The sequence below is a fragment of the Brachyhypopomus gauderio genome, chromosome 18, assembly GCF_052324685.1.
Source record: "Brachyhypopomus gauderio isolate BG-103 chromosome 18, BGAUD_0.2, whole genome shotgun sequence".
NCBI classification, from domain to species: Eukaryota; Metazoa; Chordata; class Actinopteri; order Gymnotiformes; family Hypopomidae; genus Brachyhypopomus; species Brachyhypopomus gauderio.
Window position 1 is genome coordinate 14,876,420 of NC_135228.1, and position 14,250 is coordinate 14,890,669.

The window sequence follows — 14,250 nt, forward strand, 5'->3', positions numbered from 1 at the left end:
GCCCGTCTAGATCCTTTCCTCTTTTGTCCTGCATTGACCCCAACAATGCATGACTTCTTCCTGTCTCCACTGCACATCCATGGTGTATTTTGACAAATGACACACCATTAGCAACCTCTGATAGGGATCCATAACCAGTGTAATGCTCTAGTACTGTGAAGGCGAGTATAAAATAAAGGTTTGCCTGATCACATTTCCACTGAAATATGTTCAGACAGGCAGGTTCATGTACACATGGTGGCTGAGTATATGCTGTTTGCATACTGGTGATCCTGGACTGACCTTGGCACCCACAGTATTGTTAAATATGCGCATTTATTAAAGGAAAATACCACAGTTTTTTCTCCAAAGCATATTTTCTGCATCTTGTGTAGTGTTTAACAAGATTGTTTTTGTCCTGAAATACATCTAAAATTAATAAAATAAATGAGATGGTGCAGAACCTTCTCACAGGCTTCCACAGGGAATAAAACATCATCTAGTTTTGGGTCTTGTAAAAACACAAACGTGATAAATTATGTTCTTTGGTGATTAATTCCTTTGGTGTCCTGGTGTGAATTATGAATGAGTATTTTAAATATCCTGAACACTATTAACATGGCACTGTTACCTGTTGGCCTCATAGCTAGTTTCCTGACTGAACCAGCTGTTGTTAGCATTGCTGCTACACCTGTGATTTTTGGCTTGTTCGTACACTGAAGTTCACTCGCTGTGCTGCAGTGGAAGGCACATTTATTTGACACACAGATATGAATATGGAGCAGTACAACTGCCCAAGGCAGTTTAAATGACTGCACGGGATGTGTTCTATTTCTGGTCTTACCAGAAAAAGAAATAATAACCATGCATTCTGTTCTTGAGACATGTTAGATTTCTTTTTTTGTACTCAAATGGTAAAATCTTTACATTCATGCATCTTGACATAGAATAAAATCTTGACTTTCAACATTTCAACATCAGACCCATTTAAGCTATTCACCTACAGCAAATGTGGTGTGCTTGTGTAGAAGTTTGAACTTTTCACATGTGTTAACTCACAGTTCAATACTGATTCTTAGCTATATGAAAGGTGCAACATCTATATATCTTTCTGTTGCCTTTGCTCAGTTGATTTTCTCTCTCACTCTCTCTCTCTCTGTCTCTCTCACTGAAAAGCCTCACAGGATCAAATCTACTATATACCTCAATATCTCCTTTCACCAACGGACTTTCACTGAATGTACTGTCAATAAAAGATGAATAAATAATAAAAAAAAAGAAAAAAGAAATTCCACGCTATCATCTCTATCTAAGGGTACAGAAAATGAATTATTGGATTATTGGATTTATGAAAAAATGCCTAAAAATCTATCCCTGATTTTAAATTAGACGAAACTCTAGTGCACTGTAAACCCGAACAGTATTGTTAACTTATACTCTTTATTGGTATAACACTCAAATCTTGTTATTTAGTTAACCCAGCATTAAGGTTTTGCGCTGTCTTAACTTTTTGTTATGTTTTAAGTTTAAATGAGTACATATTTTTGAGTAATGACTGTCACTAACATCTGTCACTTTCCAAAGTCACGCAGCGTCTGACGTCACCAACATGCCCGGTGTCCCGGATTTACTTTTTACAGTGGTCACAATGGCGGTGCGTCATGGCCTTGTGGTTAGTATACTGGTCTTGTGACCGGAGGGTCGTGGGTTCGATTCCCAGACCTAAGGCCATGACTAAGGTGCCCCTGAGCAAGACCCTTAACCCTCAATTGCTCACTTGTATAAAAAAAAGAGATAAAATGTAAGTCGCTCTGGATAAGAGCCAAATGCCATAAAAATGGTTATGTTGGGGGAAATTATATAATTATTACCAAAAGTATTGTAGTATATAGTACTTAAAAATTTTTTTTTTAGATTTTCCTAAACTTATATATTTTATTTAAAGTTTAATTTTTTTTAAGTAAACTGTACTTAAAAATTATATTACATGAACTTAAAATTTCTTAGGTAATCGGTTACAACAAAACGTTTGAGTTTAGTGAACTTGTTGGGTTTTACAGTGTGGTTTTATTCATGGTTAGCATGACGGGTGGCGCTGGGACGCTATCACGGGCCCAGTTACGCAGCCTGCTCCCTCCAGGCTGAACATGAGCTTTAGAAACTTACATGGTCTCGTCGTTGAGGAACTCCAGCTTGCCGGCCACCTCCTCGTAGTCCTCTCCGGCCTTGGCAGTGCCCTCCGAGGTGTGGTACGGTACTGCCACCTTCCCACGTGCCCCAGACGTCCGGTGCACCTTCACCTGCATCACGCCCACGCTTTCGCTCACGCGCGTGGAAGCACTCTCGAACGTGAAGATGCCGGCATGGTCGTCATCGTAGATGGTCACCGTGGCAGAGTGGGCGTTGCCCAGTGCGGCTTTGGGCTGGGCGGAGCCTAAAAGGCTACTGCCAGGGGAAACGGTGCTGGGGTCGAGGATGGAGACCTCAGCTCGGTGGACGACACGTGGGTTGCTCAGGTGCACGTAGAAGTGCTCGTCCTCCTCGAAGATGTCATCATCGATCACGCCAACCGTCAGCTCCTTTATGGTCTCGCCCGGCTTGAAGACAAGCGTGCCCTCAGCGAACTCGTAATCGGAGCCGGCGTTAGCCGTGCCGTCCTCGGTGCGGTAGTCCACCTGCGGGGAGGACATGCGTGGGTTTGTGTGAAGCTGCAGATATGGGGCTGATGAGATCTGAGCCTGCGGATCAACAGCACTAAGAGACTTCAAAGCCCCGTCAGAACCAGTAAAACTGACTGGGCCAGTTTTTGATTCTGCAAAGGAAGCTTCAAACAAGTTTACCACCACCACCACCACCACCACCACCAGGGAGTCACGGATGCTTTAGCTTTCCGCCAAAACAAAGTGAAACATTTTGTGGTATATCTGTCTTTAGCAACCTCTCTCCAGCCTGTCACAGCATACTGTGGACCAAAAACATAGAAGGCTCTTTTGTTTGCCAAATGTACGCCAAATGTCATATGTCAAATGTCAATAGCCCCCAATAACCGAATCTGTTGTTCACACAGCTAGTGTAATTATTACAAAATGTTACAACTTTTTGTTTGTTTTCCTCCTTAGAAGTAATTCATGACAATTACAGATACTAATAATGCAAAAACCTAACACCTTAATTTTAGCTATCTTTACCATTACACCGGCTTAGGTTTGTAAATGGAGAAATTGCTCTCAAATTTCCTGACTGGGGATTTAAAGTATAGGGAAAAAAACATCTGTTTAAAGAGGCTTTGTTTAAAAAGATGTCATAAAGTGCCACTGCAGAGAACAACCCAAATAAAATCTTTATATTTAATTACCACAATTCAAATTTTGGTGACATTGTCAAAAACATTTAAACTGCTTTCCCACAGTCCTTTCAATACTTAAAGTGCTTAAATGTTAAATCATTAAGAGACAAATGAATGAAGTACTGCAATAAAATAATCTATTATCTAATATTATGTTATAATATTATAATAATTTATCTTCATACATTTTCATTAAAATGGAATAATCATGCAGTTGTCAGAGCTGGTTCTTACCAACGGGTTGCTTCTTTGAATTTCAGACCTATTATTATTATCTATTATTATTGTAATGGCCATAAAGTGACATTGACACAGCAACTGCAATAATGTTTGCATTAATATTAATACCCACCTTCACTGTGCAGCCGCCATCTCCACCGTGCCTGGCCACGGACAATTTGAGCGAGCCGCAGTTCTCAAAGCACTGGTAGTGTGAGGGCTCGAACTCCAGGTAGATGGTGTGAGGATCTTCTTCTTGTGCATTGGACTCGTGGCAGCTCACCACTTTCCTAGCTTGGTCCGCAGCATGCTTCTTCAAGATGTTCCCCGCCCCGATCATCATGCGCGTGGCCTGGATGCGGTAGAAAGCTCTGCTCTTCTGCTGCTGCACCAGGACCTGGTAGTTGGCCATCTCGATCAGCTGCTCCATGTCCTTATCCGGATGCCTCTGCTTCAGCTCCTTCAGCGTGCGGGCCATCTCCCTCCTTGCCTCTTCCTCTTCTCCTCCTCCTCCTGCTCCTCCACCTCCTCCTTCCTCCACACCTGCGAGCATACCGTCCAGCACCTCCTTGTGGTGGGAGTTGGCACCCTGCCCGTCCATCTCCATGTCCATTTTGGTGAACATGCCGTCGCCCTCTGTTTCAATGATTATGCCCCGGTTCTTGTCAGCGCGGTAGCGCTTGTGGACATACTTGTAGAAGAGCAGGCGGCGGTCGGCGATCCAGGCCTGGAGCACGCAGATAGGAAAGAACAGGAAGGTCAGCACGGCCTCCCAGACCTCCACCACGCCGGGGGAAAAAACGGAGAGGATCAGATAAAGCCAGATGTAGGCGAACAAGCTCCATGCCGCCGTGACGAAGAAGACCCTGAGGTGTTTGGTCTTTCGCACCTCTCCATCTGGTACCACGTATACGCAGATAGCGATGATGATGAACATGTTGAAGGCAGCGCTGCCCACGATGGTGCTGGGGCCAAGGTGACCGGCCTCGAACTTGTGACCGCACACCTCGATCACAGACAGAAGAATCTCTGGAGCTGAAGAACCCAGGGCCATGAGAGTCAGGTTGGAGACCGTCTCATTCCAGATGCGCACCGTGGCTGTGGTGGTTTCTCCGTTGGGTTTCTTGATGGTGATCTCCTTTTCCTGGGAGGTGATCACCTCGATGGATGACATGAAGCGGTCTGCGATGATGGACATGCCCAGGAACATGTAGACGAGGGCGACGAAATAAACAATGGCACGGGCCACTTTATCGCCCACTGAGGGGTTCTGTGGGTTCCACACGGGTAGCACCACACCTTCAGAGCAGCTGTCCTCACCTGAACAGTTCCCAGGGCTGCTGTGGGCCGCATCGGGGCTAGCCTGGGAGAACTGGGCAAGAGCCAGGAGGAAGAGGAGGGTGACGCTGAAGCAGAGGGTGAAGGAGTGGAATTTAAGCTGGAGGCGAACCATGGTGCAGCTGTATTGACGACTGATTCAACGAAGACCAGAGCTCTGCTCTTAAAGACACCTCTGAAAAGTACAAGAACAGAAAACAACAAACTTGAACTTCAAGGACATGTAGTAGCTGTGCAACGGAGCATAGCTGGCACAACGGCTATCTTCTTCTGTTCTTTTCTTTTGCCGAAGGCACAAATTAAATTTGTAAAGTCATTCAGCACATTCAGATCAGGAGCTTCATTTCTGATTTGTTATTTCTGAGTAATCAAACCACCTGAGGGTATTTCTGAGGTTCGTCTGAGGAGAGGAGAGTCGCTGTGGTTACAAGAAGAGTTCACTGCAGCAGTACAGGGCAGGCACATGCATCACGGCACCCCGTGTAGGTACAGACTGGGCGCTTAGGGGATGATTGATTTTGACAGAATACACACATGGAGAGGCAGTTCATTGCATTTTACAAGCTACACACACACATTCTGTTAGCGCTGGACTAATTTGTGAATCAATTATTTGTGAAAGTGTAAATTATGTGAAAATGTACATATATTATCTTAAAATGTACATAAATGTGAGAATGTACGGTATATCAATAATCTTCTGGTAAGATTATTTTGAGTTCCATGGAGCATTGCTTTCTCCCAAACTGCAGATGATAAATTGGTTACTGGTACAAATTCTAAGGGACTGCTGGTTCTGCTAGCATCAGTATTTACAGTTTTAATTTGTTGGGTTTGTGCAAATGTGTAAACCTAAATGGAAATTAGATCTCTTAAGACATACCAAAAAAAAAAATCCAAAATGTAATGATGTAAAAGTAGCAGTTTAATAAATGTGTGCAGGTCTGATACATTTCTCAGTTTCATAATCTGATTACATAAGATTAATTACAATCCATCATCCATATACTGTCTATGTAATAATACGTGATTCCATGATGTAAAGGTTATCAATATTACACTGATATTCAAATCCCGAGCTATCCGAGCTTCCCATTTGGCATGTTATCTTATAATGTAACTTATTTAAACGACAACCAAGTAACATTTTTCCTTTTCTCTTTCCTGTCCGATCCCAGGATGACAGTGAGAGTGCAGGCATGACTATGACACCCATTCTTGTGGCTGAAAGCTGCTCCAGGCATGTGAGGCTGTTCAAGCCACCACGGTCTGTAGGAACATGAGGGCACGCTGTACTTCACATGTGGTCAGCATCAGCCCTCTGTCTGCTGGGGAATCAGCCAGACACATGCTGTCCCACCAGCCATGTCAACATGGCGTATCTGGGGATCCACCCCGGCTGTGGGACGCACGTCTGCATTACAGGCTGTGGTGTTTTGTGCCACTGACCTCTCTAAAAGGTGAAATATCTGAAAGATGAGTAAACCGGTGGGATGTAGGAAAACCTGTCACCAGTGAAAGAGTTGTGTAAGTCAGCATGCTCCACCATTATTTTCATCCTCAATTTCCAATGTCTTCATGTCAGTCTTCATATCCCACTCACTGGTATTTGGCCGTGGCCTGAAACAGTGGCCATTACTGGAACGGCTCTGCTGTGTCTTATGCTTGCTTGAAGAATGTTGGGTCAGACATGTTTATATAAGAGCCTGAGTCATGCATGAGTGACCAACACATTTATTTTTCTCTCTCTATCTCTCTCTCACAAACAAACACACACACGAGCAGTATCTCTGGGCCTCTGGGCTCCTATGCCACGCTCCTCTGCCCCTCCAAACTGTTGCTCAGTGACCCATGACCCTTCCCCGGTCCTGCCCAGTCAGCCCTACCTCACGTCTGCTTGGACCCAGAGTGAGGCGGGTAAACTCCCTCCGTCCCCTCCGTCCCCTCCACCACTCTTAGCACTCCGTCCAGTGTTCAGCTGGCTGCGTGCTGAATGCGTGTGTGATGTACCATGTCATGCACCATGTTCGCTGGCCTCTCTCTCTCTCTCTCTCTCTCTCTCTCTCTCTGTCTCATAATTGCTAGACTGCTCCTCGCCATCCTGCTGTGGCCAAGCCCATATTCTGGTGGGACGCACTGGTGGGACACACTGGTGGGACGCACTGGTGGGACACACTGGCAGGAGACACTGGTGGGACACACTGGTGGCCTACAGATGGAACTCTCTTAACACCATGGAGAATGTCTTCTCTCTTCACAACAGCAGGTCCTGGAGGCAGCGTAATCCTTGGGAGAATGTTTATGGCGTGGCGGGCTGCTTTAATTGGCGGAGATGGAGAGGACAGGTCTCAGCGGTAAGGCCAGCTCTGGACCCAGAGACAAAGAGTACTCTCAGGACCCGGCGCTGTGTGAGGCAGCCCGAGATGGGCCTCACAGAGCCCAATCAGAACAACTGCTTCCAGCCTAAGACAGTACACTGCAGGACGTTCTCACATCGCAATGAGAAATTACTTGTTTTTTGTTGATGATACAGTCCAATTAGTGATGGAGGGACATCTATTTTGGTGCTTTAAAATCCTTATTTGGGACTTAACCTTAGAGGAATGGATTAGCAGAATTATTCAGGACAATATAACACCAACTCCCAATGCACACATATAAACCTAATGTGCACATACATTCACACATACTTATTCCATACGGTGAAATACACTAGCTCTGCAGTGTTGTTTTCCCAACTTTCCATTCAGCACAAATACTCCTCAATATATCAGTGTTAATTCTGTACCAACACTACACCAACACACCTAGCCAGATGTGTGTGTGTTTCTGTCCTTGACCTATTAGCACTGCTTTCTGGTCACACCCCTCTGAACAAAAAAGTGTCTGTTTGTTTCAAATTAAGTTGGATGGTTACATGAGTGGTTGCTTAAATGATTATCTGGTAAAATGAGTGGTTGGTTAAAGGATTATCTGGTTAAATGAGTGGTTGCTTAAATGATTATCTGGTAAAATGAGTGGTTGGTTAAAGGATTATCTGGTTAAATGAGTGGTTGCTTAAATGATTATCTGGTAAAATTAGTGGTTGGTTAAATGATTATCTGGTTAAATGAGTGGTTGGTTAAAGGATTATCTGGTAAAATGAGTGGTTGGTTAAAGGATTATCTGGTTAAAGGAGTGGTTGGTTAAAGGGTTATCTGGTTAAAGGAGTGGTTGGTTGGGAGACTAAAAGGTTTTGTTAAAGTGCATGCAAAATTGTGACTTCCAAAAAGAATTTGTGTTTTTATCTTTTATTACCTTACAAGGCTTGTTACATTAATACATGGGCACACACACACACACACACACACACACACGCACACACACACACACACAAAACACGCGTAATGAGTTCACATCATTAAATTAGTCCACACTCTGTGCATGCACATAGTCACATTCCCTCCCGCTCTCGTTCTCTCTCGCTCGCACACACACACACACACACACACACACACACACACACACACACACAAGGGATCGAGGGGCTCCTTTTAAATTCCTTAGAGTCAGAAAAAAGTTCGGGTAACAATAATCTAGGAAAAACGTCGAAGTCTTTCTCAGACGCCCTCAGAGCAAGGTTTCACATTTCACATTGTGGTGTCATATTAGGCTGTGGGCCAATGGGGGCTCCCTGGAGGGAGACAGGCACGTCAAGTGCTCCCGGGGTGGAGACAGGCTCCCAGACTGCTGTCTACCTCTGCGCACTTATTTTGCTTCAGTGTGACGTCTGATGTCCGTGGTTTAAAATGTAGGTTTGTGTGTGTGGGTTCAGCCCAGTGGTTCTGCTGCCTTCACCTAGTTTCCCACAGTCAGCAGAACTTTGTTGTTCTGCCTTCGTGGCTGTTTGTTTGTGTGGCTTCATTTGTTTGCTGCTGCTAATGAAGTGTTGACTGTCACCGTGTGGTGTTTCACTACCTTCTTTACACCAATATTCTAATGCAAAGATTGATCTGGGTTGTTTGTCAGTTTTACACTATTTCCAAGTATCTCTACATCAGATTAAATACTGAATTAAATATTAAATACTGAACATACAGATTACAGCTTTACTTAATACCTTACCAATGTGACTTAAGTTCTCCCTGACCTTGAAAGTGTTTAATTTTGAATTTCACATACTACTTAAAGATCTGAATTAGAACTTTGTGTTTGTATGTGTGTGTGAGTAAGAGATGAGTTGATCACCCATACATTATATTTACTTACATGAACATGTCTATGCCAGGATTCCTCTGTTTGAGCTCAATAGAATAAAATAATCTCTTAATCTGGGTGAAGAGGAGGCAGGAACAGAGGGAGTGAAACAGAGAGTGAGAGAACAGGATGGAGGAGAAGAGGAGACAGGTGATGAGGAATTACAGGAAGATACACAAGGAGTCAGTTACAGGAAAATAATGGGTGAGAAGGTGAAATAACGCAATAGAGAGATGTGGATAAAACCACACAGAGCACATACGTGCAGAAGAGGGGACAGGCATTATTCTTAAGGGGTTTCTGTGTACTGTATGACAACTGAAAAACAAAAGGCCTGGTTGATACAAGTAGTGGCTCAAACCGTGGCACAAATCAGAATTTTTAAAGTACACTCTGGCCAATCCTCCCATGTACGCACTACATATGCACCATTCTGACCAACCACAAGGCCCCTCACAGTGGGAATCTGGTGCTGGTGCAGGGGGAGGCCAGACATGCAGCTGTATCAGCAGGACTCCAGGAACAGGGCTGTACACTGCTGCTTCCTCCCAGAAGCCATGCTTACCCCATTTGCCCTCTTTTTTGCTTCTCAGGCCTTGTTGCCCTTTCACCCTAACCACCCCCCCCAATCCCCCCCCCCCATCACCACGTGACGTGGCCCCCCATCCTTCCCCACAAGTCTCTTTCGGCAGATAGAAACACGCAATAAAGAAAAGGTCACGCATCTTTGCCGAGACACTCATCACAGTAAACGGGACGTCTTCTGTCCTGCGGTGAAATCGGGCGACTCGGGGTGAGCGGCGCGGCGTGCGGCTGCATCTCGGTCGGAGGGTCGCGCGAGGACAATTTCAAGGCGGGCTGATGCAGTCAATATTTACGCTGTCTCCCTCCCTCCTTTCGTTTTATTGAATATTTGAGCGCCGTCGGTTTTTGAGCGCCGTTCCTTCCATCCTAATTGAGCAGGAGTTGAAGAGTGCAGCCAGGAGGGCAGGGTTAAAGAGAAATTAAATGGCATTTCATTCTTCCCGGGCTGAGTCACTGAAGCCAACTGAACAATCAGTCAGTGTACGCGGCCTCCAGCCTCACACCGGAAGAGCAGCCCTGACATTAGAGATTTAGCACAGTTTCTTCTAACAAGAACGAAAGCTGGAATTAGCTCTATATAAGAGATGCTTAAACGGCATCAACAAATGTGGGTAAAATGTAAGCCTGATCTTGGCTTTTACTGGCCTTTAGAAGCAGATATGGAGAATAAGGGTGTGAGAATAAGGGTTAGTCGAGCCCCGGTAGGTCATAATGGGAGTGCCCAGATAAAGAGGTGCAGGCCACTGTTCATATGCTGCCTCCACTGGAATACTAAACAGAGCTCAGTCAATAACCACCTGTGCAGACATAAAAATAATAATCCATTAGTGTCAGCACAGGTCAGCAGTGGAGTTACAACTGGGAAACAGAGGAAGGCAATAAACGCACACACAGAGACACACCCTCACACTCTCACAACCCTCAAACGCACTTCGCCCAGCGGCGCGGAGCTAAGTTTCGGCAATTAGCCGATGAACTGAGACAATCAGCGGGTTGCCCAGCCATTTAAGAAGGGGACAGATGCCTGTCTTTCACCATTATCGCCTGCGTCCCCCTGTCAGAGACAGGAACAGCGTAGACCTTCCTCATTCTGTCATCTGTATTTCCCAGCTGCCGGTATTGACTCTCAGATGGCCCCTCCTAAACACCTCGCTGTAATTGCGGTGGAACGAAGCCAAGCTTTCCTAACAGCATTTTAATGTGGCCAGCGTCGTATGTCATCATTAGAGGAGCATTCCTTCGTCGAGCTGGGAGTGGGTAATGGGGACCCGTGTGCCCTACAAACTGGAAACAGTGCACACGAAAAACAGAGCTGGGGATCCAACAGAAATGGAATAATCGGAATCGGAATAAGCTGACAGATGATTTCAGGAAAAAGCAATAACTCTTAAGAGCGCCCCAAACGGCGTCAACGACGTGCATCACCACAGGCAGCTGTTTTCAAACTCAGACTCGATGATGGCGATGCTTGAGTTTGTTTCTGTTGTGTTGTTGTTATTGTTTTTGCTGAGATTCAATCACCTTCAATCTTTCGCCTTCACTATTCGCGTCCATGTATCTAAGTGACCCACACGTGTGCTCGGTATGCAGAGGCTACTTCCCATCAGGACACGTGAAATGCGTGCACACGTGGAATGGAAGCGACGTGTGCATCAATGAAACAGCATAAGAAAACTGAAATGGCAGTGCATATGCACCCATTGCGAAGGTTCTTTAGTGCAGAGCCTGGCATGGAGGTTGGAGCGCAGAAGCGGAGCTGGTGCTGTCTGAGCAGCGATCCCTGGTCCTACAGAGAGATGTGTGGGTGCAGGAGCCAGCGGTGCTACGACTGGGATGTGAATAGTGAAAAGTGATAGAAAGAAGTCATGAAATCCGCGCATGGAGGTTCTCGCAGTGGTGGCAGGGCTGGATGTGCAGACAATACTGAACTAGTCTGAGCTGGAAAGATGTTGATGTTCACCCAGCTCTATAGGGGACAGTCGGCAAAGACATTCAGATTTGCGTTGTAAGCAGCTAATGATACATAAATGTTTGGTTGCTGTCTGGTCAGAAAAACATAGGCATGCTTTAGCAGACATAGCAATGTTCTTCACTAAGCATCTTCATAGTGATGGCAGTGAGAACCAGGGTATGGCCAGGTAGGGACATAAGGGACATGTCCCTAGGGACATAAGCAGCCATGGCAAAGTTCTCGCCAGACTCCAACATTCCCGCCCCCACTCACCTCACTATTGGCCAATCATGGTGGAGGGGGGGGGGGGGGGGGGGGTGACATGTTCAGACCATTCTTTCATAGAGTGACGTTTCTAAAACTGCCTCATATCGGCCACATCTAAAGTTCCGTTTGGGCCTTTTGAGGGCTTCAGAAAACTGTTTGAAAGGACGCATAAAACCAGCCTTTAAGCAGAATTATGGAACGCAGTATATAACAGCGCTCTGTCGAGGTAATGGGAGACGAACATTCAGCCAGGCCTGTGTCCAATTTAATGCACTGCCAAATTTATAGGGATGAGTCGGTCATTTCCATTCTTATTATGAGTAGGACGATCCACCCTCTGACAGCCCATTCACAAAACTGGCTGATCTGTACGGTGTCCCTTTGTTTGGAGGAGTGATCGCTCTCGCTAGATCACAAAGTTCACGGAGAAATGCTGCTCTGAAGGTTTGAGGAGCGTCTTCTGCGTAACAGACCGAGATTACGTGTAATCCTCACTTTCTCGCGTTCTCCCAGTGATGCTGGGTTGTCTCTTTATCTACACTGTGCACAGAAGGATGAGAAGGAGAGAGGACTGAAAAGGAGGATTTAGAGAGAGAGAGAGAGAGAGAGAGAGAGAGCGAGAGAATGTGGAGGGGAGTAGGGAGGAGAATATAGCACCGTGGGCATCTCGCCTTTGAAGCCACAGACGGGTGGAGAAAGATGAAGCAGGCAGAAACGCAGCACCACTGCGGGCTTTATGTGCACGTTCACATTTTTGAGCACGAAAGCCAAATATATACGTGCAAAAGCAGTCTGTGTGATGACGGTTATGAATAATAATTATGGTCAAAAACACAAACCCTGATCCCACTGATTTTACGCACTCGTGCTCAGTTTTCACACATCTTGCAAAAACCCGACCTGCTCTCTCTCTCTCTCTTTCTCTCTCTCTCTCTCTCTCTCTCTCTCTCTCTCTCTCTCTCTCTCTCTCTCTCTCTCTCTCTCTCTCTCTCTCTCGTCCAGTGCCATATGACCCGGTGTGAATGACTGTGATCCCTGTTTAAAACCGGACGTGTCGAGTGGGCCATGCCGGTCGCAGCTATGCGCTACAGTACGTGGCTACAGCTCTCTCCTCTGATCCAGCCCTCGATCTGGTGCCCGGCGCCACAGGTCCACCGCACAGACACGCCGGCTGACAGGCAGCCGTTTCTGCTGCGAGCTGCAGAGAGAGAGAGAGACGCTCCCCCAGCCCTGGACACGCCCACGTTCGGCACTGTCACGCCCCTACCCTCCATGCCTCCTCCCCACACGTCGTTGGTCGGATAATGTTCATCAATATTCATAGCACATGCTATGTGCCAGCGTTCTGCGTGTCCTAAATAATCTCGAACAGCAGACGGGTGGAAGGGTTGACAGCTTGCATTTGTTGCTGGGGTTTTTTTTTGTTTGTTTGTTTGGGGGGGTTTTTTGTGCAGGCCCACGTGTTATTTAAATCGTGGACTTAGTCACAAGCCAAAACATTCGTCCATTCCATTCACTATAAAGCATTCATCACTGTCCCTGTGGTTGCTTGGGCGCTGGGGCATTAGATGCAGAGGAAGGCTCCTGTGTTTCAAATTTATAACAAGGACCATCACACACACACAAACACCCTGGGCCCTTCAACACAGCCGGGGCTGCAGAGCAGACTGTTGGACAACAATGCCAGACTTCACCCCTCTATTATCAGTCTCTTTCTTTTTCTCTGGCCCTGATCAGGACTAGGCGTTAGCCTGCAACACGTCCCTCTTTCACAGCTTGTGGGAAACATAACACGGTCGCAAAACCTGTTTAATGAGCGCGGTACATTACTGCCAGGGAAGTAGGGGGGAAAAAGGGTTTTGTGGAAAATCTAGTAAACGTTCAGCTCAGGCAAGCTGGCTTGAAACATGAAATATCCCACAGGAGAGCAATGGATACTGGGTTTCCTCAGTGGGCCAGTTTCTGCAATTCCCTGTTTCATAATCACCCTCATCACATCAACACTGCAGTCAATGTCCTCATCAAACAGGCATTTCATGGCTGAACTAAAGTGAACTCCATTCAACAGACTCAGTGCTAGTCAGTCAGGAAGCCTGTGTTCTGGTATCAGTGGCTTTGTCCTCATTATAATCAAGCTGTCTGTGCCAGTTGGTCACGTAAAGGCTGAGGCTGAGCATTTTGGGAAAGGTCACCTGCTGCTTGTCCTCAGCAGCCTGCGAATTGCTTTTGCCAGTTAAAATAACACATTTCTCATTTTTAATCATTCATGCCAAGCTCCTTAGGGATTATGACATTTGCCCTGGGTTTCCACACTGGCATTTTCTGTTTA

The 14,250-nt window shown here is 46.0% G+C and overlaps 1 protein-coding gene across 2 annotated transcripts in view; it reads right to left on the bottom strand.

Annotated features, from left to right (window-relative positions):
* slc8a4a (solute carrier family 8 member 4a) overlaps positions 1 to 14,250 on the bottom strand; it is a 40,896-nt gene that overhangs the window by 21,683 nt on the left and 4,963 nt on the right. For both annotated transcript variants that reach the window (XM_076980251.1, XM_076980252.1), the window contains 2 exons: positions 3,678 to 5,057; positions 2,146 to 2,654 (listed from right to left, as the gene is read on the bottom strand). In XM_076980251.1, coding sequence (XP_076836366.1) covers positions 2,146 to 2,654; positions 3,678 to 4,997 — 1,829 coding nt within the window. In that variant the 5' untranslated portion in view covers positions 4,998 to 5,057. The remainder of the gene's footprint in view (positions 1 to 2,145; positions 2,655 to 3,677; positions 5,058 to 14,250) is intronic.